Below are 27,544 nucleotides of genomic sequence, written 5' to 3'. Positions count from 1 at the left end.
AAAAAAAAAAAAAAACAAGTAGAATTACATCGATCTCCTGTGGTGTTTCCCCTTTCCTCACCCTGAGAACCTTTGAATAACTAGCAGCCAAACCACACTTATATGAATGTATTAACAGATGAATCAAGCCATGAACTTACATGTTTACAGTTTTTATCTTTTTTTTAAAGATTTATTTATTTTTGCATACAGAACTGGGGTACAGGCCAGAGGTGCAGGGGCATTGAGAGGATTCACCAGAGACAGAGTGGGGAGCAGAACAGGCAGAATGATGAAGTACACTGCTGAGGGGAGCAGCAAGCAAGACAGGAGAGGTCTGCTGTGCCATATGGATCATCTCCCAGCTGGGGATCTAACTGGCACTGAAGCGGCTGGGCTAGCTTGCAGTGCTACACCCCAACCTGCTGCGCCACCAGGGAGGGCCTACACGTTTTATCTTTTTCTCTGATATGACTCCACCCACTACAAAGCAATTAGGGATAACAACAAATAACAGGTATACAAAGCTAATGCTGTGGATATGCAGAGAATGTGGTGCTTTAAGCAAGCCGATTACCAAGTCACCCAATTATCAAACTTCACTAAGTTCTTGCCTAGCACCTAGTGTCAGAATGCTACTCAACATGCATCAGAAAATCCTTTTTAAACTTAGCTGTGTGGGTCCTCCCTCATGGTGCAAGTCAACACTCTGAGGCCATTTGCAGCCACTGCTCCAGGATTTCCACTCCTGGCCAGGGAGGTGACCCACACAGCACAGCAGACCTCTGCTGTCTCACCTGCTGCTCCCTTCAGCATTGTATTTCAGTACATCTGCCTGTTCTGCTCCTCACTCTGTCTCTGGTGAATCCTCTCACCCTCTGCACCTTTGGTCTTCAGCCTAGTTCTTGTATGCATAAATAAATAAGTCTTTGAAAATAAATAAATAAATAAATTTAGCTGTGTGCCCCCAAAGACTCATCTAAGTTATATATATATAAGACCCAAAGTCAAATGACACCTGGAAAAGAGAAGAGAGAAAGCCAGTCTTGAGAAGTCATGTTAGAAAGAGGAGGGGAGAGGATATGGAAGAAAGAAGTATGAGCTGAAGAGAGGACCTTTATTTATTTATTACATTTTAAAAGGACAGGTTTAATGGGTAAAGGAGCAAGGAGACACTTGCATAGACACAGATGGGCAGAGAGCTGCCTGAACAGAAGCTCTTTAAATAGCAGACTTCTGTACTGCCAGGCTCACCACTGTGTGCCTCCAAACTTCTCTTACACTTCAATCATTCTGAGCACAGAATAATGTAAATGACTCATGGAACTTTGACTATACCTACCAAATCAACAAAATTCGTTAAGTGGTGAGCCTGCTCTAGTCCACTACTTTTGGGCTTCCGTGATGGCCTAGGGGTTAAGTCTCAGTGCGATCACCATTATAGCCTGAGATGGATCCTCAGCCAGGGAGCTGACCCACATGGTTCAGCAGACCTCTCCTGTCTGGCCTGCTGCTTCCTTAGCAGTGTATCTCAGTCAATTTGCCTGTTCCTCACTGTTTCTGGTGATTCCTCTCACAGCTCTGTACCTCTGGCCTATACTCCAGTTTCTCTGCACAAAAATAAAAGATCAAATCTTAAAAAAAGGAAAAAAAAAATCTGGGCCTTCCCCAGTGGTATAATGGATTAAACTGCAGTACTGCGAAGCTAGGAGCAACCAGCAGCAGTTCAATTCCCAGCCAGGGAGATGACCCACATGGTGCAACAACAGACCTCTTCTGTCTTGCTGACTGCTCCCCTCAGCAGTGTACTTTGTCAATCTGCCTGTTCTGCTCCCCACTCTGTCTCTGGTGAATCCTCTCACCACCTCTGAACCTCTGGCCTGTCCCCCAGTTCTGTATGTATTAATAAATACATCTTTAAAAAAGAAAAAAAGAAAGCCATAACACCTGAATGTGCTGGGCACAAGAGGCAGAAGACCTGTCCAGTCCAGGAATGTTGGTGTCCTCATATTCTTCGTGAACTCGTAGGTGGCATGACAGAAAGTAAGCATAAAACCTCGTAGCTTCAAAGCTTTCTAAGGGGCACTGTAGAAATGAGAAGTATTTTGTTTTGGGTTGTTGCATGCACATGATCAGTACTACTGATTATTGGGGAGGAGGCTGGAGCTGTCAGGGGCTAAATGTTTTTCAATAAGTGGACCCAGAACAACAAAGTACTTTCCTACTTCCTTTACCAACTTTTGCAACCTACCATATGTTCCTATGGATAAACAACTTTTAGAATTTGAGTCCAGATTCTAATTTCAAGTTGCATCTGAACAATTACCAAGTTTTTTCCCAATCTCATAATTTTTAATTTGGCACAAAACCCTTTGGATTATTATATTATTATTACATTACTTTTAAAAACACAAGTGGAATTTCATTTAAAACTCAGTAGAATTGGAAACTACATATGAGGAGAAATACAACAAGCAGAGGAGAGAATCCTCCTCTTGATATTGACAACCTTATGTTTAAAGTATTTTCTGTGTTTGTAACTTTGTTAAGCAGTATAAAAAGTACAACAACAAATCAAAAACAGGGATTCATTCCCACCTGTGAATCTACTTCATTACCAGAACAATCCATTTTACAGGGTGTTTCTATTAGCACCACATGTGAAGTCACCAGTTATATATCAAATAGGATGGAGAATCCTATAGTGCAGTATGAGCAAGCTCCTTCTTCTTCAACTCCTGTTCATTGAAGATAACCTAGTATGAAACCATCATAGAACAAATTTGTATTGATGGAGAAGAAAGATAAAGTCAGGTATAGGCAGTAAAGAGGTGGGTCAGTGGGTGGTAGGCATTCCCAGACACTGACCAGTAAGGGCGTGTGGGAAATACAGTATTGAGGAGTAGAAGAGACAAGGAGAGAAAGAATTAAGAGCTGACAGAGAAGCAAGGAAGACAAGTTGTAACTAGATTATGGGCAACAAACATTGTAACTGAACCAAAAAAGGCAAGGTTTAAAAGACTGGTTGGTTTTCATTCAGATCCTTAATATTGTGTCATTGATGAGATCACAAATAAATATGTAGATCCAGATAAGATATAGCTCTTATATAGAGATTTATAGGTTATAAGTATATTATGGCAGGAGCTCAGTACACAGTGGGTTTCCAAACATTGGGAAGCTATTTGTTATTACCAGTCACAGTTTTGCAACAGGCTAGCTTTATAAAGGCTAAAGCAATCCTTTAATTTTAAACAGGACTTACTTTGTTAGGAGGACAAAGGCAATAACCACGGTGAAAAGTTTCCAATGACTTTTATCTCATCAGCCCCAGGAATGTTTGTAGAAATGTCTAGCTTATGAATCACAGTCTGACCCATCTGACTTGTATCAAACACAACCTGAACATACGGACGCATAGGCCAGTAGAAAGGGAATTTTGCAGTACTCAGTTCTTATCCTGCCTTCTTGTTGATAAATCAGCCCAGTTCAGATTATCAGTTTTAATCGTAGAATGAGAAGTGATAGAAACAACCTTGCTTAAGAGAAATCAATAGGTTCAAATAGTATCATAGGCAATTTACAACCCAGACATCACAGTCACATTCAAAATAATAATACCAATTATTAGCAGGTACTAAAACGCCTGTGTGAGCCTGGCATGTCTATCAATAAAGACCAGTATCAACCGTGTTCACCACACCCATTTTAAGTTGTTTTATAGATCATACACGGTTAATCCTTTTTGTAACTGCTGTAAGTGAATGATCAATGCCTCTTAGACAGGTTACAATGGTCTCAGTATCAGAGACAGTCTTGATCAACAAAGTGGGTAAGCTACAGAACATAACTGACTGATCATTCCTCTTTCTCATGGCCTTTGTTTGCAAAGAAAGATGAGTTCCACAGAGCTGAGCCCAGTTAGGAAGAGAGCCGGCTCTACTGGATGAGTTGTATCTTGTTTTGACAGAGGCTGTATCATAAGTGACAAGCCTTGTCAGGTAACACATTTATCTTCACAGCAAAAGCAGCCATGCCAAAGCAAGAATCTTCACTGTAGTCACATTGGCTAGGACAAGAAGGCATAAAACAGCAAGTCTATCAATGCAGAAGGCATAAAACAGGAAGTCTATCAATGCAGAAGGCAAAGCAATATCTGGACCGCAGTTAGGAGGAGCTAGGAATGGGCACAGGCTCCAGGCTCAGGGTAGCCTGGACTCTTTCCTTCAGGGCTTGGATCACCAGCTAAGTAATCAAGCGAACAGTAGAGTCCACATCAGCCATCTCTGAGGCCAAGTATATGAACTGGCTTTTATTCTGAAAACTTTATGGCAAAAGCACCCTGCTGTTTTCTCCAAATGCTAAGTAACCAAAGGGGTAGGAAGAAGAGAAAAAGAGCAGTTTTACCTATTTCTTCAGTTGTTGTTCATTCATTCAACAGTTACCTTCAGATTCAGGGACTAAGGTAGGGAAGGGCTGCTCACTGAGGTATATAGAGGGCCTAAGCTCAGAAGAGTTGGGTTCTAATAGCATAGCAGACACATAAAAGGCATTGCAGTCAGACCTACTGTGTGCGAGAAGGGGATCAGAGTGGGTGGGTCTTGACCAGTTCCATTTTACTATGGTGTAAATGAGACTCTGAGAGGTTTCCATGAGCTTTTCCAGGCCATCCAGCTACAGATCAGTACGCTGACTGTACATCGGGACTTCTGACTCATTCCACATCCATTCCTCTTTCTGTCATAATTTTTTATTTCATGGTGATTTTCAGTGGTAAATATAATTAAATTCCAGCTATGATGACCTTTCCCTTACTGTGGAAGTAATAAAAGTTTTTGAATAAAAGCAAAATAAAAGGGGAGTGAAGAATAATAATTGTAGCAAAAATAGCACTGGAGGAACACTTAAATGGGTGAATTGGATGGTATGTGAATTCTATCTCAATAAAGCTGTTAAAAATTAACATAAAAATAGCACTGGATGAGAAGTGAGTAATGTGGCATTTAGAAGGGGTACAATTTTGAGGAAGTCACATGTTACTTCATTTTTCTGACCTGTAAAATAGGGATGCTATGACCTATATGGCATTTCGGTTCCATACAGCAACTTAGACAATACGAAATCAGGATAGAAAAATCCATCACAATGCACAAAAGTTATACTACACTAAGATGCCATTGAAAAAAATGTGAATTAGGGCCTCCATAATGGCCTAGGGGTTGAGTTTCAGCACTATCACTGCAACAGCCTAAGTTTGATCCCAGCCAGGGAGCTGATCCACATATAATGCAGCAGACCTCTTCAATCTCATCCACTGCTCCCCTTACTAGTGTATTTCAGTGGGTCCCCCTTTTCTGCTCCCCTCTCTGTCTCTGATGAATCTTCTCACTCCCCTACCTCTGGCCTATACCCCAGTTCTGCTATGCAAAAACAAAGTCTTTTTTTAAAAAATTGAGAATTAAAGGACTTTATTTCTTCATTTCCAGTGATACCTGAGTCTCCCAAATTGTAAAGGGAGAAAACTCTAGCCGAATGGACAAGCACCTGCTCATGAGGTCATCCCTCCTAAAGAATGAAGTCACCGAAAGTTCAACAGCAGGAAGTTCTGGAAAGCACAGATTACATGTGCTTGCTTCCCTGTGGCACAGTTAAAAACATAATCTGGAGGATTCATTCTCCAAATCAAGGGCTTCCTAATCCATTAGCACAACAGGTTGGTAAAGAGTTCTGTTTTACCACTCACATGAGCCAAAGAATGAAAATAAACACAAATGTGGCCAGAGTAATCCCAGCCGGCAACAGAATCCGAAGTCACTGCTGATCAGCTCAGGTTCAAAGGCACCTACTCTGGCGCAGACTCGGAAACAGACCTCCTGGATTTCCTTCCCATTTTATGAAGGAAATGTAAAATAAAACGGTGCCTGTTTTCTCTTGTAATAAGAAAACTATTTCCACCTTCCAAATTCCTGATTTACTGGTTTGTAGAAATGAAGCATCAATACCAAAGGGCTTTAAACAAGCAAACACAAAACATGATTTTCCACTGTTTTTAAAAGGGTGAGGTCATTCTTGCCCCACTTTCCACATAGTGGTAAACTTAAAATCAAGCCATTTAGCTCACAGTCAGGTCCAATAAATCAGTGGAAAAAATAAATGGGGAAGTGTGCCAAAATGTAACCATAGTAACACCACAGATGCATCAAGAAATGGTGTGCTCATTGCTTCATTCTCCATTTCTTAAATTGGAATCTAAGTAGGGGAAAAATTACACAGAGAACAATTGTGATTCTGCAATTACTGAATTCTGCAAATTTGCGCTCAACCTGTTGTTCTAGTACTTCAGAGGCAGCTCTAGTCCAGCTACAAAAACAGCCCTGGATGACTTAAGAGTATAAGAGATTTGGATGTGCCATTTACTGGCTACTTGATCTCTGTAACTCAATGTTTCCTCATTTGTAAAATGGATTTTAAAATCGCAACTTCAAAGAGAGACTCTAAGAGCAAAATTGGAGAGCTTTTAAAAGTCGGGGCAATGGACTCAGGTGCCCTGAGGCCCTGGTCACCTTTTAGCCTTATCTTTGTGCTTTGATTTCATGACGCATAAAAATGGAATGGTAACTATTGATTCACCCATGGGATTAAAATTAGGAATTATTATTAATCCATATGTAAGGAATTGCTATTAGGATAATAGTTTTCAACTCCAATGCTGAAAAACTGTAAAAAGTGAGAGCCAGAGATTCATACTGATTCATCCTTCAGTTAGCTCTAGAAAATCTGGCTCTGTTGCTCAGCAGAAAGAAACAACTCTGTGACACTGGTCCCATGACATGCAGTCAACCTCCTTCCCTCTTGGAGCCTCTGCCTTATAATTATAATAAAGGCAGGGGGCTATTCTAGAATGTGATCGCTAAAGATTCCCATCTAGATTTACAGTACTTAAAAAATCTATGAGTTTTATTATTTAGCAGTGGTATCAGGAAACATTACCAGTCTGGAATATCAACTGCAAAAAAAAAACTTTAAAAATTATAGTACACAAATGATAGAAACAGGTGGGATACTTTGAGCTTCAGAGATTCCTCCTTTTTTAAAAATAAGGTTTTATTTATTTTTGCATACAAGAACGAGGGTGCAGTCCAGAGGTGTGGGGGTGAGATGATTCACCAGAGGCAGAGTGAGGAGCAGAGAGGTCTTCTGTGCCTTATGTAGGCTAGCTCCCTTGCTGGGGATCGAACTCAGGCCATAACTGTGGTAGCAGGGCTGAGACCCCCTAGGCCACCAGGGAGGCCCCATTCCTCCTTTCTTTTGTAGGCTAAAAAGTATTATTTCAAATATTGAAGGGTGGGGTAGAAGAGAGGAATAAAGAAAACTCCCAAGGTATAAAACCTCAATCATTCTTTCTTCTTGTTTTAAATTGTGTCAAACAATTGTATATCTTCCCATGAACCATACCTATTCATAAGCTGTAAGAATGGGTGAGCTGCAAATTTGTATTTCCCTGCCTCCATCCTACTTCTTTGCTTCTCTCTCTTCCCTTAACATAAATGTCCTACTTTTTCACAATCCCTACTATAGTCAATGTTTTTTTCTCTCCGATTTGGTCTGAGCAAATGTTTTCTTAGTTCCTTGAGATTTTTAATCAGCAGACATTTTCTTCAAACAAAATTATATATGAACTTCTGGATTAGGAATCTGATAAAGTTGTTGAATGGAGAAGTGGGAGGAGGAAGAGAGAGTCCACTGAGGTGTTCCCTTTGCTGAGAGCTAGCTGAAGGACTTCGGTTGCTCTACATGATTGATTAACAATGATGATTAACATCTACAGAAGTATATACCATGCCAATACTTTACATACTATTTCCATGCATCATCCACTTAATCCTCATAACAGTACTATGGAGTTAGTATGACTAAGATGCCCTTTTCACTGATGTGAAAACTGAACTTTAGAAAGAATCCATCAATTGCCCCACATTACAAGTTTGTCAACGGCACCAACACAATTCAAAAGCAAAGCAATTCACTATACTGCTGAATATGCCACCATCAATTATGATTCCTAGACTTATGGTGTCACTACAACAACAAACTGCCAAGACAGTTGTTGAGCCCCCCCGCCCCAACTTTTCACATACCCAACCAGCAATACACTGCCCCAGTTTTTCTACTCACAAGGCACAGCATGGCGGTAGAGGTTATCCCTTATGGTCTGCTGGAGCTCATGATCAGGAGATCCTTTCTGGAACCGCTGATTAAGAAAATGTCGCAGGTCCTTGTTCAGCTTTCCTCCTGCAGGAAATACATAAAACAGACAGAACACATCAACAATAGGGCTTCCTAGAGCCTGTGAGCTATAGGCAGGACAGTTACAGGAAGAAATCTGACTGTCACCTCACTCATTAGGAGGACTTATTTTAGGTTTCCTCTGTAGAGGAAAAAGCAAGCAAGCATGTAATAAAGATAAAACAGCACTGAATAGCATTAATTTGGGGGGGTCATTTCACATAAGAACAGGTTAAAATGATAAAGAATATAAACTAGGTTCTTCCATTTAAAATATGTGCTATAGACATTTAAAGATAATGTTAGTGGGAAAGTAAATGGCTTAATAGTTGACAAATTACAGAATGTTCATTGACCAAGAGTCCAACAGGTAGAAATCTACCCTATAGCTTTCTTGCAAACATCCACCAAAGTCTCGAGTATGCTTATTGTGGCATTTTTAGACTGCCAACTAGAAAAAAAAAAGAGAACTATCACAAATAGTGAGTCAAATAAAGCAGAGGTACCCCTGTAATAACTATTCTCCATAAACTAGATTTTCACGAGCTAATATTGCAGGAAAATATGTATGTTGGACATAGTTTGATTTTGTTTGTGTAAAATTTATAAAGAACAGAAAAGATTATATGTTAATAAAGGTACTTATTAGAAAATATTAATAGTAATTTCCTTTGGGAGAAGGGTTAGAGCTTTGGAAGTGTCACCCTTCATTATATAAACAATGTAAATAATGTGATGATTTACAAACCTTAGGTAATACTCCTTTTTTATTGTTGTTGTTTCAGCAATAGATATTTGACTGTACTTGTATATCTATTTTCTTGTAATTCTCTTAACAGAACAAAAACATTAGTTAAAAAATTCTGTTATATTTTTCATAGAAAAAAAAGTAAATTCCTTTAAAAATCATAAACATAGGCCCTCCCTGGTGGCGCAGCGGGTTAAAGCACAGCACTAAAAAACTAAAGCCACTTCCACATGAGTTCAATCCCTGCCTGCCCCGGAGGAGATCCACATGGCGCGGCAGACCTCTCCTGACCTGCCCGCTGCTCCACTCAGCAGTTACTTCGTCGATCTGCCTGTTCTGCTCCCCACTCTGTCTCTGGTGAATCCTCTCACCCTCCGCATCTCTGGCCTGTACCCCAGTTCTGTACAAATAAATAAATAAATCTTTTAAAAAATCATAAACATAAATAATAATCTAAGGATCAAGTTAGCGAACATTTTAATGGATATCAAGGTTAAGATTGTCTTCCAGCATTAGGCAAGATAAAAATTAGGCAGCTCATTCCTAGCCTAAGAGAAACAGCTCAGTAATGCAGTAACCACGGAAGCACAAAATTCATGACTTCAGATGACAACTTCCTCATAGTAAAAAAGAATAAATCATGAGATGACAGTGATGGTTAACACAATGATATATCTGACCTGGGGCAGAAAACTACTAATTCTTAAATTTCGTATCGTGTTCAAAACAAGGTTACCTGCTACAGTTGATCATTTTAGAATAGACCAAGGAAACCCAATATGAACTAGTTTATTTGGTTTATACTGTATCTTAGGCTTTGAGTGATCTAAATACACATATTTGAGTCAATGTGAGGAGGTTCAACAAATATTATTCATCAAAGATTTCAAGAAACACCTTTCCTATCACCCTCAACCCAAAAGGGCAAAAGAACTAAGAGTTCACAAATAGCATATATGACTACCAATTGAACACATAGAAAGATAGTCACTATTAAAGGAAGAAATTAAAACAATGAAACCCACTACATATATCCACTAGAACAACAAAAAAATTTTTTAACATTTTTTTTAAGATTTATTTATTTATTCGTACAGAACGGGGGTACAGGCCAGAGATGCGGAGAGCAAGAAGCTTCACCAGAGACAGAGTGGGGAGCAGAACAGGCAGATCGACGAAGTACACTGCTGAGGGTAGCATCGGGCGGGTCAGGAGAGGTCTGCCGCGCCATGTGGTCACCTCCAGGGCAGGAAGGAATCAAACTCATGCTAAGTGGCTTAAGCTTCTTTGTGCTGTGCTTTAACCCACTGCGCCACCAGGGAGGACCCAGAACAACAAAATTTTAAAAGACTGATAAAGTCAAGTGTTAATAAGATTATTAGAACGACAGGAACTGTTACATACTGCCAGTAACAGTATAAAGTGGTTCATCTTTGAGAAAAAATGTGGCAGTAACTTAAAAAGCTGAACCTTCACTAATTAAATGCCCCAGTATTTCCACCATTATTTATGCAAGAAAAATGAAAACAGACACACATACACACAAAGACTGTTCATTTTTCAAAATTTCCTGGGAGTCTACAACGCTTTCAAAAATGAAAAGATCTAAAAAGAGCACAAGAAAACTTTATATATATATATATATGTTTATTTTTACAAATTTTGTACTTTTTTTTTCATCTCAATTGTAATCCCTGTGGGTTTCTCATCACCAAGTCACCCATGACAAGAAAACTTTTGAGGGGATAAATCATAAAGTGTATCTTGACTGAGGTAGTGATGACATGAGTTTGGTTGTCAAAAATTATGTGTGTACATAAATGGGTGCATTTTCTAGTATGTAAACTATATTGCAAAAATTCATTTTTAAAAGTTTGAGATATACACTGTTCTAAATGCTTACTTCTTAATTTCCCACTAGAGTTAAAATGAAGGAAAAATAATCTTAGTGGCTAAAGACAAACAGGCTTGGGTTTAAATCATGGTTCCACCACTTACCAGCTAGAGACCATATGCACTGACTAATCTCCAAACTTCACTTTCTCATCTGTAAAAATAAAGCTTTGGTAGGACAGGGGCTTGGTCACAAAATTTTTGTGAGGGTGAAATGATATTCATACAGTGTTTTGTAAAAATAAGTCACTCAGGACCTCCCTGGTGGCATAACAGGTTAGGGCACAGCACTGCAAGCTAGCCCCAACAGCTTCAGCTGGAGTCCTATCCCCTGCCCAGAGGTGATCTATAAGTTGTGGCAGACCTCTCCTGAGCCCCCTGCTGATCCCCTCAGCAATGTACTTCCTCGATCTCCCTGGTGATCGCCCCTGCACCTCTGGCCTGTACCCCAGTTCTGTATGTCTAAATAAATAAATAAATCTTAAAAATAAAATAATTCCACGCCAAAAAAAAAAAAGTCATTATTTGAATGGAGAGTGGACAAATTACTGAGGCAAGTGGAGAAAGAACTGAAGTCAGTCCAAAGTTGAGAGTTACTCTTTTATAAAATGCACATAAATGTGAAAACAATCGTGTTAATTTAGAAATAGGCAGAAACAAAATAGAGACCTAGAAAAATTTGGGCTGAAGGATATTTCTGGAGTTTCTAGAAGGGAATAAATCTACTTGTGCTAGAATGGCCTGAAGACATGGAAACTGAGTGACAAATAATTTGTAGGTATGAAATATACTTCTGGCACAGTACTCGAGTTGGAGTTCAGAAAATGAAACCACCTGATAAACACTGGTATTTGAGAGTCACACCTGTCACCTTCTAGTTATGGGCACTTGGGATTTCGACCAAAATGACAAGAGCATTTACCAGCAAATTCTGCACTGTCCAGAACCTAGGATTTTACATCTCCCCTTAGGAGAGCAGAGTTCCAGTCCGTAAGAGACATATCTGAGCCATGATGAGCATCCAAACACACTGCAACAATCAAAAGCAAAATTCTAAAAAAAAGATTTGAGGGCCCTCCCTGGTGGCGCAGCGGGTTAAAGCACAGCACTAAGAAGCAAAAGCCACTTCAGCATTAGTTCGAACCCCAGCCCCGGAGGTGACCCACATGGTGTGGGAGGCCTCTCCTGACTGCCCGCAGCTCCCCTCAGCAGTGTACTTCATCAGTTGGCCCGTTCTGCTCCCTTCTCTGTCTCTGGTGAATCCTCTCGCCATCCCTGCACCTCTGGCCTATACCCCAATTCTGTATGCATAAATAAATAAATCTTTTAAAAAAATTTAAGATACATTCTCCTTATCCCATATACAGCATGGCTCACACATGTTTATGGGTCATACGTGGTGATACCCTGCAGCTTGAAAGCCATTCTTTATTATTATTATTATTATTATTATTATTATTATTATTATCTAATACATTTATTTGCATCATTCTTCATTTTGTGCATTTCTTCATCTTGGTTGTAATCCCCGGGGACTCCCACCACCAATTCAGCCATATGCCATCACCATAGTCCCATGCAGTCTTCCCACCCAAGTTTTGATCCTACTCCCCTCTCAACCCCTGTAAAATGTTTCTGGTTTATAATTGTTTGTTGTTTTTCATTTTTACTTTATTACAATTGCTTTATTCCCCCCTGATCCCTTGCACTCCTGCTATGAGTGAAACCACCCAAAAATTTTCTTTTTCTTTCTGGCTTATTTCACTAAGCATGATCCCTTTCTTAAGACGCTGACACTCTTGGTTCCTACTTGAGCTTTACATTAAAACTAGCTAAGCTAGCTAAAGTTTATAATCATCAAACTAAAACTTCTTTCTATTGCAAATGTGCAAAAGGGCAAGGTTAACTATGCTGCCGGTTAACATTTACTCTGTGTTCCGTGACATTTGTAAGTGAAAAGCCTAAACTTTCACATTACATTAAAAATACTGTACTTTTTGGCATCTAATCTCAAATTAATTGCCAATTATTCAGGGGACATGTCTATAAATTTTCTCCTAATTGTCGGGGGGCAGTGAGCCAATGAAAAATAAATTGCAAGAGAAAGAGTCTTTCATAGCATCTTCACTTTCTTTGAAAATCAAGATTTGTTTTTGCAAATGGAAAAGAGAACATAGGTTAGAAAAAAATGCAGAACTTTTTCCAAGGAAAGTATTCAGAGCTTACTTTCAGACCATTTAATAACTTAAATGGGCAAAAATGAGCTTAGACATTGTCCTTTATTTTAAAAATTTTACATGTTTGTATCTGATTTATATATTCAGAGATTCATGCTGTAAATTTAAAGCAATCTATTGCTACTTTACTTATATTAGCTTATAGAAATATAATCATCAATTGATGTAACTTTTGATAATTATTTTAAGTGTTGTATAATATTCCATTTTGAAAATTTAAAATATATTGCTCCTTTATAGACTAATAGGCTCTACTTTTTTGAGAATTCAACAATGATGCGATAAACATCATGTGATACGTTTTTTGGGGGAGGGCACAATGATGCTATTTTTTGACTATCTAAATCTGGAAATGACACAGAAATCTTACCTAGGTGTTGCTAAATTTTTCTCAAAAATGGTGGCTCCGATTTACCTCTCCACAAAGAGTTTTAGAAATCTTGTTTGTCTACACTAAGACCAATCTTTGCTATTATTAGTATATCAAGGGTCCAAGACCATTTCTAGATATGTTGACCAGGAGGATTCTCAGGCTGCTGTGCATAGCTGTACTAATATCTATGCTCCATTATAGCAAAACAAAATTAGCAAAGGAAAAAGGTAAAAATATTCACAGGAAATCAGGAGCAAGCTTCCAAGAATCCTCGCCTCTCCCAGTGGAGTCACACACTTTCTTACCTATGCAATCAGTGTGAAAACATGTATAAAAAGTCCACCAAGAAAGCTCACTGGATAGTAAGAGTCCAGAATTTTTGCTGGGAGTTGGTCACATAGACAGCCTCCACCTGGCATGAAACAATTCTCCAGGAGGAAACATAAACCCTTTCTTTTGCATGAATAGTTTAGGCATAATGAGCCACTGGTTTCAGTTCTGGGAATGCAGGAAATCCTTTTGAATTCCAAATTTCCAGATGCCAGTCAATAGTCAACTTGGAAAGCAGACCTTCAAATGAACAGTCACTAACTCCCTTTTGCACAGACCATTAAAAAAAAGCAAAACCTTCCTAAGCTAATAAAAAATAAAATTGTGTGGTGGAATACTAATTTACAATTGCTGACAATTGTTTTGTATTGCTTTATGTTGCTCCTTTTGTAACTTAGCCAAAATTATCCACATTGTAACTCATCCACATGTGCATTTTTGGAATGGGGTGTCTAGTTATTATTGACAAGATTTTCTTTGTCTATTCTGATTATGATTGCTTTATCAATTATTTACATTGTAAATTTTGCTTGCCATAGTTTCAACATGAAATGATTCACTCACAGAACTGAGTTGTATGGTTCCCTCCTCACCAGCTTCTCCTCTCACATAGTTTTCTTCCTACTCAACCAAAAGCATTATTTTCAATATTTCAATATTATTTTTGATGGATTTTGGCAGGTGGGTGGACTGTGCTTGATCTGATTTCTATTTTCTTGAAAATAGATCCTAAGGGAGAACACTAGTCAGGAGAAATAATCTTCATGATCAAGAAACTTTCAAAGAGAGTACTTTAGAGACCTTTTTATTCATCCATTTCTGACCAAGAAGGCAAAAAAGTCCAGCTCTACTCCAAATTGTCTCCTAGAACATAGCTCCAGATTGTCAAGAATAATGTTTCATTATAATTAAGATGTAGACTTTAATACACCTCAAAATTTCAGTGCTAAGGGAAACTTGAAAAAGGATATTAAACTAATCACACTTCAAAGATATTTTTTAGCATACAATCTCTTCAAGGAATGATTATAGTTGTAGAAAAGGCAGATTTATGATGAAACTGCAAACTGCAAATTATTTGTAGTGTAGTGTAGTCTTTACAGAAAAAAAAAGTGTGTCAATTCAGCAGTTTACAGTTATAAAGGACAGGTTTTCTTAACACAAAATTATAAACTGAAACATAGCCATTTACACTTTCAGATCTGAACCACATTTAAATGATGTATATCTGAAAAAGATGTTTGCTATTCTGTCCTTTCTAACACGTTTCTTATAATATTCATCTTACTGTAAATTTAAAATTAATTATTGGGGTGTTATATAAAATTAATTATAACATTAAATACTAAATATAACAACATTAAATATTAATAAGTAATACTATTAGTTACTAGCATGTAAGGGGTACAGAATTTTAATTAGGAAAGATGAAAATGATTTGAAATAGATAGTGGTGGCTGTCCAACAATAGAAATGTTCCTAAAGTCACCACAGAACTGTACACTTAAAAATGGTTAAAATGCCAAATTTTGTGATGCATATTTTACCACCACAACAATAAAAATACAGATTAAATACAAGATCAAAAATTAAACAAAGGACACAAAAAGAGTGAAAATCACCTGTAACTTCACTTGTATCATCATTCACATTTTGGCACAGTATATCCTGCATAACCTTCCAATATACAGATACCACTGTGCATACAGACATTTGAGGAGATTGTGATCACCTAAGTGGAAATACTGGGACAAAAAGCATAAAAATTATTAAGGCTCCTGATCCAAATTCTCTCCAAAAATTCTGTATATACTTCCCTTCAACCAAATGGCTCTAAAATAGCTGTGTGAATCTACATATTATCCATTTCATGTTAACAGACATTTAAATTTCTTTCCTATTAAAAAAAGCTATTAAGTAATGCTGTAATCATAACCTTGAATACAAGTTTTAGCAAAATTTCCTAGTGTAAACTAGAATGGTGAATATGAATATTATTTCAAAGATTCTTGCTAAATACTAACAAACTACATTCCAGAAAGATCACAAGAGTTTCTACCAAAATCTGGAAGAAGAACCGTATCAGTAATCTGACTACAGTGTCAAAACAAGAGTAATTTTTCTCCTTTTAACTATATGACTTTAAACATTTCCCACCAATAATTTCAATAGATTCCAATAATTTAACAGAGGCATTTGTATGGCAAAACTATGGTTCTTTCATTTTAAGAAATTGCTGATTTCAATGAGAAAAATAATTTGGAGAATGGCCTGTTGAGAAATAACAAATGCATTCAAGTAAAAAAATAAAACCAACAACAAAAACACACAAATTAGAAACACTCAGCCAGTGTGTTATAAAATGAAAACTTCAAGTCTCCTCACCCCAAATGCCACACAGACATTTATCTAACAGCAGGGGTCAGCAAAATTTTTCTGTAAAAGGCCAAAGGCAAGATGGTCCATATTCTCCAGCATGACATGAACAGCTGTAGATTATATACAGACCAGTTATTTGCCAGTAAAACTTTATTTATAAAAGTGAGCAGTAGATGTGGCCCATAAACCATATATACACTGCTAACTCCTGGCCTAAGGTGTTAATTCTACATTTGCATATAAGCCATTGTATTCATGTAATTCTTGGGGCTAAGTGGATGGTATTCATTGTCCCAGAAACTTAGGAAATGCAATTTAAACTTAATAAATTTAGAAACTATGGAGATAAACATCCTATATTTTAACAGATGTCCACTTCATAGTAATACAAGTCAAAGTTTATGAACCTAGGATCTGAACAACAGCAAACCCCCTAACAAGATATGGGAAGCTAACACCGAAAATGATCCTAGTTCCCTATTTCTCACAAATGTATTCCAATCAGTTCCAAATCTCAAGGGCTCAGAGGGATAAGAATAACACCTATAACCAAACCACTCCACGTAGATGCCTCATTATACATGTACTGAGTGAATCCATCCACAGTCGTTCTTTCAGTCGTTTCTGTAGAACTTCAAAAAAAGGAATCAAAAACTGTGTAGTTATCTTGTGATATGAGATAAGAAATTGTAGGACGTTTCCGTGTATGTGGATGAAGCTCTAGAAACTACTACTATATACATTTAGCTCTCCACGTGGGCAAGCAAGAAACATTTTGCTAACACTTCAGGACAGACACTTTATTATTTTCTACCTGCTTTCTCTGTTCTCTTTCTCTGGGTAAATCTTTTTTAAAATCAAAAGTTTATCCCACAGTAAGGAGAAATGAATTAAGTATGGAAAAAGCAAGGTTTAAATCCCATCATCACTTTTTTCATTATTGTCTGCCTTTTGTACTTCCTATACTTATTCCATTAAAATTTGCATAGTAGAATAATGTCTGTACACACAAAAAATAAAAGATTTATGTAAAGAAAGCAGAATAACAACTCCTCTGTTGAAAAGCAACATGGCTGATGAGAGCTGATGCTGGGCCCTTCTTGTGCACAGGTTTGTGACCAAAAGGTAACATCAGATGTTTCTATAGGTAGAACCCTTGCTAGAATCTGCGGCCTTCAAGAAGACAATGAATTCTTTAAAAGATACCCCACAGGGATCTAACAAAAATCTGCTCAGCTGACCTACTGTAAATGTATGACACCAAACACTCATTCAACACTTTTGACAGTCCAAATAGAAAGCTGAAGGATAACCTCATAATCTTCACTCCAACACAGTGAGGATATTTCTATTTCCAGTCCCATTTTCAGAAGAATTAACTGAGACTCACAGATCACCCCACCACCTAAGTGGAAATAAATAAAAGGAAAGAGATGAAATGGGTATTGGAAGATGTTTAAAGATGGTTCTTCTTTCAATGGCAGTACGGGTTTGAAGTTTATCAAAGAGTGAAATAAGGTAAGTTTTCTAAAAACCGTTTCAATCACCATGCTACAAGAAAAAATTCTAAGTGAATCTTAATAAAAATACCAGTTTCCCACCCAAACCATAAATTGCAAAGTTGTCCTAATATGCCTCTCAAGAATTAGAGGGTGTGACATCTGAAAGATACTGTGTTCCAGAGATAGCCAGGGTGTATAAACAAAGTTCCTTCCTAGGATTTAAGCCCTGTCCTCCAGTGTCCTAGGAACTGCTGACAAGTAAGAAATTTTTAATGTTATTATACAAATGTAAACTGAGATTCCATTGGCATTGTGTAGCCTTGGCTACCTTCAGTAATTGAAATAGACATTTCCTACCTTCCCAACCTCACTCCAATTTCTTCACAGACAGGAGTGGATAATCTGGGTCACAAGCTATATTCTATTATGGCCTGATGCTCACTTTGACCTCCTCTGGGAAAGCTTGCATAGAGGGTTACAATAGATCATACCACTACAATTATTGCCAGATTATGAGAAAAGAAACCACCAGCAATATCCCACATCATTTAATGGATCTGTCTGGAAAAGGTGAGACTGTCTCCCACCAGCAGAGCATCCTTATGAATCTATTCTTTGCACAGTAACCTACTTTAAATATCTCTCAAAGCTGGAAACAAAAGAGAGAATAAAAGCATATGTTTGGTTCCAGACAGATGAGAATGGAAAGAAAAACATTTAGGGTATGAGTGGGATTCTAGAGCAAAGGAAGAGAAAATTAATGTGTAAAGACAGACAGTAAAGATTTTAGGTTTTGCAGGCTAGACAGTTCTGCTTTTTTAGCCAGAAATCGGCCCTAGACAATATATAAACAACTAAGCATGGCTGTGTTCTAATAAACTTATAAAAACAGGCAGCAGGCCAGATATAGTTAACAGGCTATAGTTTGCCACCCCAAGATAGAGGAGTGTCTGTGCTTCTAAAACATAATATGTTTTCCTAAGATTGCCAAGACTGCACCTGTGTGTATGCAGGTGTGTAAGGAAGTCCTCTGAAAAGGAACAAAAGTCATGGTCAGCTCTGCTGGGTTTTTCGAAAAATACTCCACAGGATGAGCACACACATCCCGAAGTCCTCGAGAAACTAGAGTAAATTCACACACTTAAAGACTTGGATCGACTTCACAGAGATTTACCAGATGACTCCTAGAATAAAGCTCTTACTGCAGTCAATCTCCAGCTTATAGAAGTATGCAGGATAGAAAAACTCATACATTATAAATATAAATTTTTCTTTGATGACTATAAACTTGAAGCTTTATCACAAATTGCTTTTATGAACATGAATTCATTCAGTCTTTATGAAATGTGTGAGAAAGATGGCATCTTTCCTGCTTTACAACAGATGAAGAAAACACGTCCATACTCAAGTGGCCAGATGCAGCCTGAGAACCCAGATGTTCTAACTTCAAAGTCCAATGCTTTTCCCTCTGTTCCTTAGTGACCTCAAACAAGGGGTCTATCCTGGAGTGAAGAATAAAACTGTGCTTGGTTAAAACCATATACTTATTGATATCCATTAAAACTAAGAAGGTTATGGAAAATAAGGAAAGATTAAGAACCAGCAATAGGCTGGAGGAATCTAAGGAGACATGACATGACATGACACGAATTTCAACACAGTACCCAGTACAGTCCAGGAATAGAAAAAGGACGCTCATGGAACCTGAGTTACACTCGGTGTAACAGTGAGGCACCACTGTCAACTTCTTACTTCTGACAAGTAGAGCAAGGTGATGCCAGATGTCAGCATTAAGGAAAATTATGAAGAATTCTGTACCATCTTTATTTCTTTATGCCGTATTCACATTTTAATAGTCCAAGGTAGAGTAAAAATTGTCTAACAATTACCTAATATGTGAATGTGGCTGTGGGCAGGGTCCTTGGATTATTTTATATGTTGCAAATCCACTAATGTAAGAACACTCCTAAGGATTCATCTGTCTGAATTGAGCACAGCTTACATATTTAGAAGGTGAGGTGCACAGTAGTGTAGTTGACTAAAAATTAGTTGGTAGAGGAGCGAGGAAGCAGTAGAGGGCTAAGAACAAACAGGGAAGGAAGGAAGCACAAGGGACTATGGAGGTGGGTTATGGGGGTTGTGGGAACTCTGCAGTGGGAATACCTGATGGAGGGATCCTCAGATTACCTCAATAATTACTAAGTAAATAAATATAAAAGCATAATTGGGAGTGAGTTCTAACTTCACAGTCTGATCACCAGATAGTTCTCATCACCATAATTTCATAAGCAATTATCACTTTCTCACTCTAGTATTTTCATTCCAGTTCAATGTAATATTTCAGCTGCTATTCAAAAGTGATGATAAATAATGGGACTATAAAAGTCATTCAATAATTGGGACATTCACTGCCATAAGCCAACCTCTACAATGGAAGGTGATTTATGTAATAAGGCAACATCATTACATCTGCCAGCATGGTTTACCCTTGATGGATTCTCTAGTTGAGGATCCACTTGCTCTTATAACACTCTTTCCCTGGAACAAAGCCAAATTTACATAGCTCTGTAAATTTCACATATAAGGGAAGAAAAACTCAAACTATTTCCTATCTTATTTCACAAATCCAGAGAACGTGCAGAAAAGCACAGAACCTCAAAAACTGGATGAAAACAGTGTCCTGGCCTTAGTCATAGAATGGGTAGGACACTTACTAATAAAACACAAGGACAAAAGAACTCAAACGCAGCAGACTAAATCTATTTGCTCAATGCCAGAGACTTCAATATCTATGGCTTCATCTATTTATGTGATTCACCACACACCTCTGCGAACAGTGGCATCTGAGATGGGACAGTTCACTGTTGCTATGGTTTCCCCCCTGGGCATCAGCATCCCTGTTCATTTGTACAAACAAAGGCCTTGTGTGCTCAGCAGTCCCACTGGAAGGCAGGTAAATTAGCAGAAATCAGGGGCAGTTACTGTTTACCTGTCTCTTATTATACAAATGGAATTTTTTTTTTTTCCATTACAAACCAAAGCACATTAGAAGAGAATTCCACAAAATGGCCCACACTGGAGACAACTGGAAACTGCTAAGTTCTATGTTCAGGGCACATGTTTACAGATATATAGAAGTACTTCAGAGTACAGCTGCTAAGTTTACTGTTGAGGTGGTTAAGTTTGAGCTCATCTTCACATTGGCTCAACAGAGATCCTCTTGGACAAGTTTCTCCATAGGAGGCCCCTTGTCAGTGTCTGCTCTGTTGCTTAGATTTGTTGTATCATCATCAAATGACAATACTAATTATAACAACACAGCAGTAGTTAAAGTAGAACCAGTACAGACTTTGCCATTTGCTACCTTTGTTCTCTTGCATAATAATCAGTGAGATGGAGATAATGACAGTATCTATCCTTCAAGAAGGTCATGAGGAATAAATGAGATAATGTAGTGCTCAATAAGTATTAGCTACCCTCCTTCTCACCATCTCACATAAAAGTGGCATATTTCAAGTACACCTTTCCTGGAATTATGTTTGTTCTCCAAGGAGAGACTTTTAGATTCATGATTACAACTAAAATACAAAACAAACAAGTTAAATAAGCCACATTATCCACAATGTCAGACAGCAAACTAATTAAAACTTCTGTTATCACCAGATTGCTTTTACAGACCCACTTGTGCTTCTAGAAGACTGTATGTCTAAGGGTGATTCAGCAAGGATTCGGGATTTCCAGGCTTATATGAACTAGGCTGACAGGACAGCACTGCAAACAACCACGTGACCTCAGCCCAGCACCACTCACTCCTTCATTCATTCACTCTATTCCACCCATTTATTTTTATGTTCTTCATACATGTATTATACTGTTTATTTGTTATATTATTTTGGATTACCCTAATGACTAATGATGTTGAGCATCTTGTCACATATTAATAAGAATATTTATTCACTTGATGGGTTTCTTTTCAAATTATTTGCCAATTTTTTAATAAGGCTGTTTTCTTAGTATACTAGCTTGTAAGAGTTCCTTATATAACCAGGTTTACAGACCTTTGTCAGTAATAATTTTTACAAATATCTTCTTCTAGACTGTGATTTGTCTATGTTCTTCTTGATATATTTTGATGAGTAGAAGTGTCGATTATTGATGAAGACAAATTTAGCATTGTTATATTTTTTTCCTAAATTATTCATTTATTAAAGATGAGTCAGAAAATAGCATGAGGGAGTAGACAGAACTCTGAGAGAAGAGCAGAATTTGAGACCTAAATCTGTGCTATCAGCTTGACAAGGCAACAGGCTTACTCAGATAAATTGGTCAAATGTTATTCTGCATGTTTCTGCCAAGATTTTACATTTAAATTAATGTACTGAACAAAGTATATTGCCCAACCAATTTAGGTAAGCTTCCTCTAATTAGTTGGAAGCCTGAATAGAACCAAAAGACTGACCTCCCATGAAAGAGATGGCATTCCTCTTGCCTGATCATTTTCCCTGGGATGTCAACTTTTTCTTTCCCTCAGAATTGAGCTTAAACATCTTCTTCCTGAGCCTCTAACCTACCAGCATTCAGACTGGAAATACACCACCAACTCTCCCGTTTTTCAGGCCTTTCAGACTCAGACTAGAAATATACTGTGGGCTTTCTTGGGCTTCTTGATTGCCAGTGATGATCTAGGGACTTCTTAACCTCCTTAACTGTGTAAGCCAACATTTATAAGTGAATCTCTCTCTTACACATACACATTTATACATAACATATCCATGTCTATTTATACAGATATAATAATCTCTATATAAATACATACACAAAATATATATGTACATATGCCCTATTGCTTCTTTTTCTCCAGAGAAAATTGCCAAATTCATCGTCTCCTTCTATTACCAACACAGCAGGTAACTAATAGGTGCTTAATGAATATTGCTGTAATCACTAATAATTGGCCCTAATTCATAAATCTGTCAATGAATAAACTGGATTTGACAATCCCAGAGGTCTCTCCCATTCTGATGATTATCTTGGTTTCACCTTTCCATTCCCATAATTCTTCTCCTTTGGGGGACCTCTTCCCAAATTAATTTGGCTATGCCTCTAAGAAAAAGTGACAAAATACCCTCCTGGATCATCAAGCCAGTAGTAATTCCAATAAATCACTGCTATGTATAAGCCTGCTGGCTCATTTGTCCTCATTTTGTGGAAGCAATGCTAGATAGTTCAAACAATTCAAAGTTGTCTGAGTATTTACTCACAAAAGATTGCAGCATCTGAATTCTTTCAGCTTCATTTATAAACACATTGCTTATACACAGACATATTCAGCCCTCTTCTAAAATAATATTTTTAAAATGGCAATAAAGATGTCAAATGAGGAAATAAACCTAATTACTGACTTCCACATTAGGTAAGAAATTCCTTGACATTTCACAGTTACCAAAACAGAGACGGGAACCCAACATTTGTTAGAAGAACAAACTGAAACATACCAACACCTAAGCCTTTGGGAACCTGTAACACCTTTTCATTGCTTAGTTTCAGATGCATCCCAGTGAGGGAGAAATTTATCTATAGATATTGAGGTGATTTTTAATAAATTTTGCAATGTTAAACCACAACTGAGAATTCTTGCTTTATATTGAAAAAGAAAATTAGGTAATGGTGCTTGAGAATTACCATGAGTACCAGAATGAATTCAATCTACTGGGCATCCCTGCCCCCCATAGTGCTAACAACAAGCACAGAGCTGTTCTTTCTTCAGGTCTTGGAATGCTCTAATAACAGAGTCCTTACGTGGCTAGCTAGGGGAAAGAATAAATAGTAGTTAGATGTTATCTCAAAGGACTGAGCATTACCAAATGTTAAAACCACCTTGCATACATCTAAAATAATACCCATGCCTAGTATTCTTATTGCTACCCTCCCCCCCCCCAAAAAAAAACCCCTCACACCAATATGGAAAAATCCATAGGCAACAAAGAGGGATGTGTTTTCTTTACTTTTCATCTCCCTTAGTTGTTCTGAAGTGTAGTTAGGATTCTAAGCCTATCCTACTTCTCAGATCCTGAATTCCCAGTGGATTCACTAATTGTCAGAATATGAAGAAACTTCTGTTTGTGGAGCATCTGATAGGATCTCCTAAGATGAAGTGCCCTGAGCTTTAAAGTAGAATATAAGACTCTGAACCAGAAGCGGGGGAGCTGGGATTGAAGAACATCAAGGGAAAAGGGAAGTAAAAATATTGTAACACCCTCTTAGAGTTACTGCTCTGGGAATTTAAGTTGGGTTTCCTTGTGCTCTAACTAGGGAAGAAAACTCAAAAGAGCCAGGTAGAAAATTCACCTCAAAGGATTAGGGGACTCCTAGTAACCCGCACTTTGATGTCGCTCACTGCAGCTCTTTCACACTTTTCACTTTCACACCAATTCCTGAGAAAAGTCATACGTTAACTTATATTTACTTTGAAGAACATACATCAAATGGAAAGGGTGGGATAGGGGCTGGGGAGGGATGACAGTTTCTGCAGGTTGTAATCGATGACAAAGACCAAGGTGAGAAGGGGCATTCTTCGAGAACAAATGCGGGGTTCCCTCACATTGAAATAATAATACAGATATCTTCAAAGATGCACAGACTGACTTCTCAAGCTCAATAAGGAATCAGCACATTTAGAAGAAGTAGAGAAGATGAAAGAATAAATAGAAGTTTCACCCAAACAGGACAGAACTTAAATGTGACTGCTGTGAATTAGGTGACTATTTTTGTCAATGGAGTCTACACTCAGCTGGCACTAAGCCAGGTGCAACCTCAAAAGGTTTCTTCAAGCCCCAAAACCAACTGATGCTGCTCACCAAGTCCCATATCCTGGTGTAGCCCTTCTGTGCTCAAAGGAATAATCAATTTTTTTAATGAGGTATTATTCTGCTGCTGTTCAAAGATTTAGGAGCTATGACAGCTATTTCTTCTTTTCAAAACAATCCTAGAAATAAGCAGGAAAAAAAATCAGAATTTTTTCATCAGCCAACTAAAATTTTTAAGCTTAGTAGAAAAAAACTTTCTTCATCTAGAAACCAAATAAACTATTTCTGCACTGCTTACCTAGGTACCCCTATCTGTAACTTGATATGTAGGTTTTATTTATATAATCTGAAATTACACTGGTATCTTTACAAGTTCAAGGAAAATCGGATTGTGAAAGTTAAGCAGTTATACTTTCCTTCCTTTTTCTTGTTAAAAGAAGACTAGCTTAACATTTGCTTTTCTAGGCATAATTAGAATGATTCTGCAAAGAGAAAATGTAGTCAAACAGACTTGAGCATAACATAGCTAAAAAAGAAGATCCATATATAAAAGAGTAACAATTAAGGAACAAAAGCTCCATCTCTCATTTGATAGCTATTACCTGCCTGGAAATTAGAACACACTTTTCACTATCTCCAGAAAAGAGTTCTGTTCAAAAAGGAGGGCCTAATGTTTGAGTGGTGCAAGCCAAATCAGTTTGCAGAAACAGAAGGCTCAGCTAAGCTTTAGTAGAACAAGCCCTAACATAATATGCCAAGGAAAACGTTTAACAAAACAGAAGTAGAAAAATATTTTCAAAATCAGTTCTTGGCTTAAATATAGCATGTAGGACCTCCAGTAGACACAGGGAGAAAGTAACTTGGTGGTTCATGTGACTTTCTGAACTGGAGCAGGCTAGATGGTGGAGTAGGTTATGATTTCTCAGCTCTTCCCCTCTTTACCCTCTATAAGTGATTTTCCAGTTCAGGGTATAGTGAAATGAACTGCATAAATGCACATAACCAGCTTTCTTAGTAATTAACATTTCCTTTAAAACCATGCTGATAACAAACATCTCATGCCAATTCAACAGCTCCCACTATTAAATGTTATGGATTATTCAGCCAAGTCAATGTCTACCTGCTACCTGTAAACATTTCCCTTTTGGGGAGGTGGGGCGGGTATGCATTTCCCTATTCCTCCCTCTACATACAACTACAGACACTGGGTATCATCTAGTAAACACACAAAAAGTCTGCAATGCAAACCTCAGGATAGGATTCAGCATAGAGATGAGTTCCATGGCTTTTTTTTTAATGCCTTACATGTCCCAGAATTGGAGTCTTAGAGCTAGCAGTCGGTAAATGCCAATGGGTAAAAACTAAGTAAAGTCCAACAAAAGCCTTATCTCTCTAGCCAACTATCTAAAAAAGAAATAGGCCTGCAAGACAGAAAACTCTTAGTCAAAAACTGCTCTACTCCAGACAAACCACTTGGGGATGGGGTGAAGGGCAGGGATGATATGTACTACGGTAATGATAAAGTAGGGAGCTGAGACTTCACCCTTTGTAGGTTGTAACAGGGTCACCCAATCTACCCTCTCAAGGATAGAATGATGTCAGAAAATGAGTAGAGAGAGAAATTTCATCTATTAGGCTAAAATGAAAACACCCCCCACTCCCTACTCCCACGTAAGTCAGAATTTCTGCCCAATCTAGCAATAATAAAAAGCTACTTTCCCACTGAGTGTCAATGGGAGAGCAGTGAAGAAGTTGGTCTTCAATCCAGCCCTGGAAGTAACAAGGTGTCAACCCCCTTCCCCTGCCAAAATAGTATCGAACCAAAGCACCCAAAACACAGGTTTTAGGAAGAAGCTGAGTCATATGAAATAAAAGCCCAAAAGTTCAGACTATCACTGAAAATCACCCATCATTCTAAGAACCAGAAGAAAAAAAAATCTCAAGCTGAATTGTAATCAAGAGAAACCAACACCAACTCTGAGATAACAGAGAATTTAGAATAATCTGACAAGGATTTAAAAACATTTGTTATAAAATGATTCACGCATTATGAATGCAGCTGAAACAAAAGAGAAAGTACAATGTCTCAACAAAGTATAAAAGATATAAAGATAAAATAAAGGAAATTTTAGAACTATAAGTCAAAATCAGTGAAACTTTTAAAAGTCAATAGAAATGCTCAACAGCAAAATGAAGGGGAAATAGGAATAAAATCAACCAATTTAAAGGCAGAAGATTCAAAATCACCCAATGTGAAAAAGTGATAAAATAAATGCAAAAATAAATATAGAGAGCCTGGAGAGATAACAAAGAATCAAATATTGGTATCACTGGAGTCCTAAAGGAAAGGACAAAGAAAGAACAATTAAAAAGTTAATTGAAAAAATGACTGCAATTTTCATATTTAAAAAGAGCCATAAATGAATGGCTAGCCTTAGACTATTAAGAAAGTCGAATTTGTAAAGTAAAATTCCCAAAAGTAAATCGTCCAGCCCATATTGTTTTACTAAAGAATCCTACCAAGGCCTGAAAAATTAACAGAATGTTATACAATCTCTCCTAAAAACTGACAAGGAAAGAATATGTACCAATTTATTGAATAAACTATTATTATCACAATACAAAAAGCAAAGCCAAATACAGAAAACTGTAAAGCAATATCTCTTATGAAATTAAAGACCATTTTCAAAAATAAGCAAATTGAACTCAGCAATAAATACAAAAACTTATACATTATAATCAATCAAGATTATTTCAAGGATGCAAGGTTGGCTGCATATTTGAATATTAATCACTGTAATCCACAATACCAACAGGCAGGCAAAAGAAGAAAAAAGATTATCAGCTTTTATCAAATACCTGAAAAAAATTCAACCCCCATTAAAGAAAAATGTCTCAGACAACTATGAATAAAAAGAAATCTCTTCAGGTAGATAGAAAACACCTAAAACCCCTCAAATTACATTATGTGAAATATAATCAATGAAAACCTAAATATTTCCCCCTCTATG

General features: G+C 37.6%; 1 protein-coding gene across 11 annotated transcripts in view; it reads right to left on the bottom strand.

The window, feature by feature from the left end:
• The window catches only part of MAGI1 (membrane associated guanylate kinase, WW and PDZ domain containing 1), a 600,870-nt gene that overhangs the window by 231,990 nt on the left and 341,336 nt on the right, over positions 1-27,544 (bottom strand). For all 11 annotated transcript variants that reach the window (XM_004675998.2, XM_004675996.2, XM_004675999.2 and 8 more), the window contains exon 2: positions 8,155-8,271. In XM_004675998.2, the coding sequence (XP_004676055.1) occupies positions 8,155-8,271 (117 nt within the window). The remainder of the gene's footprint in view (positions 1-8,154; positions 8,272-27,544) is intronic.

The sequence above is a fragment of the Condylura cristata genome, unplaced genomic scaffold (genome assembly GCF_000260355.1).
Source record: "Condylura cristata isolate star-nosed mole 26May11 unplaced genomic scaffold, ConCri1.0 scaffold00004, whole genome shotgun sequence".
NCBI lineage: Eukaryota > Metazoa > Chordata > Mammalia > Eulipotyphla > Talpidae > Condylura > Condylura cristata.
Note: the sequence above shows the minus strand (reverse complement) of the source record. Positions and strands in the feature narration are given on the sequence as shown.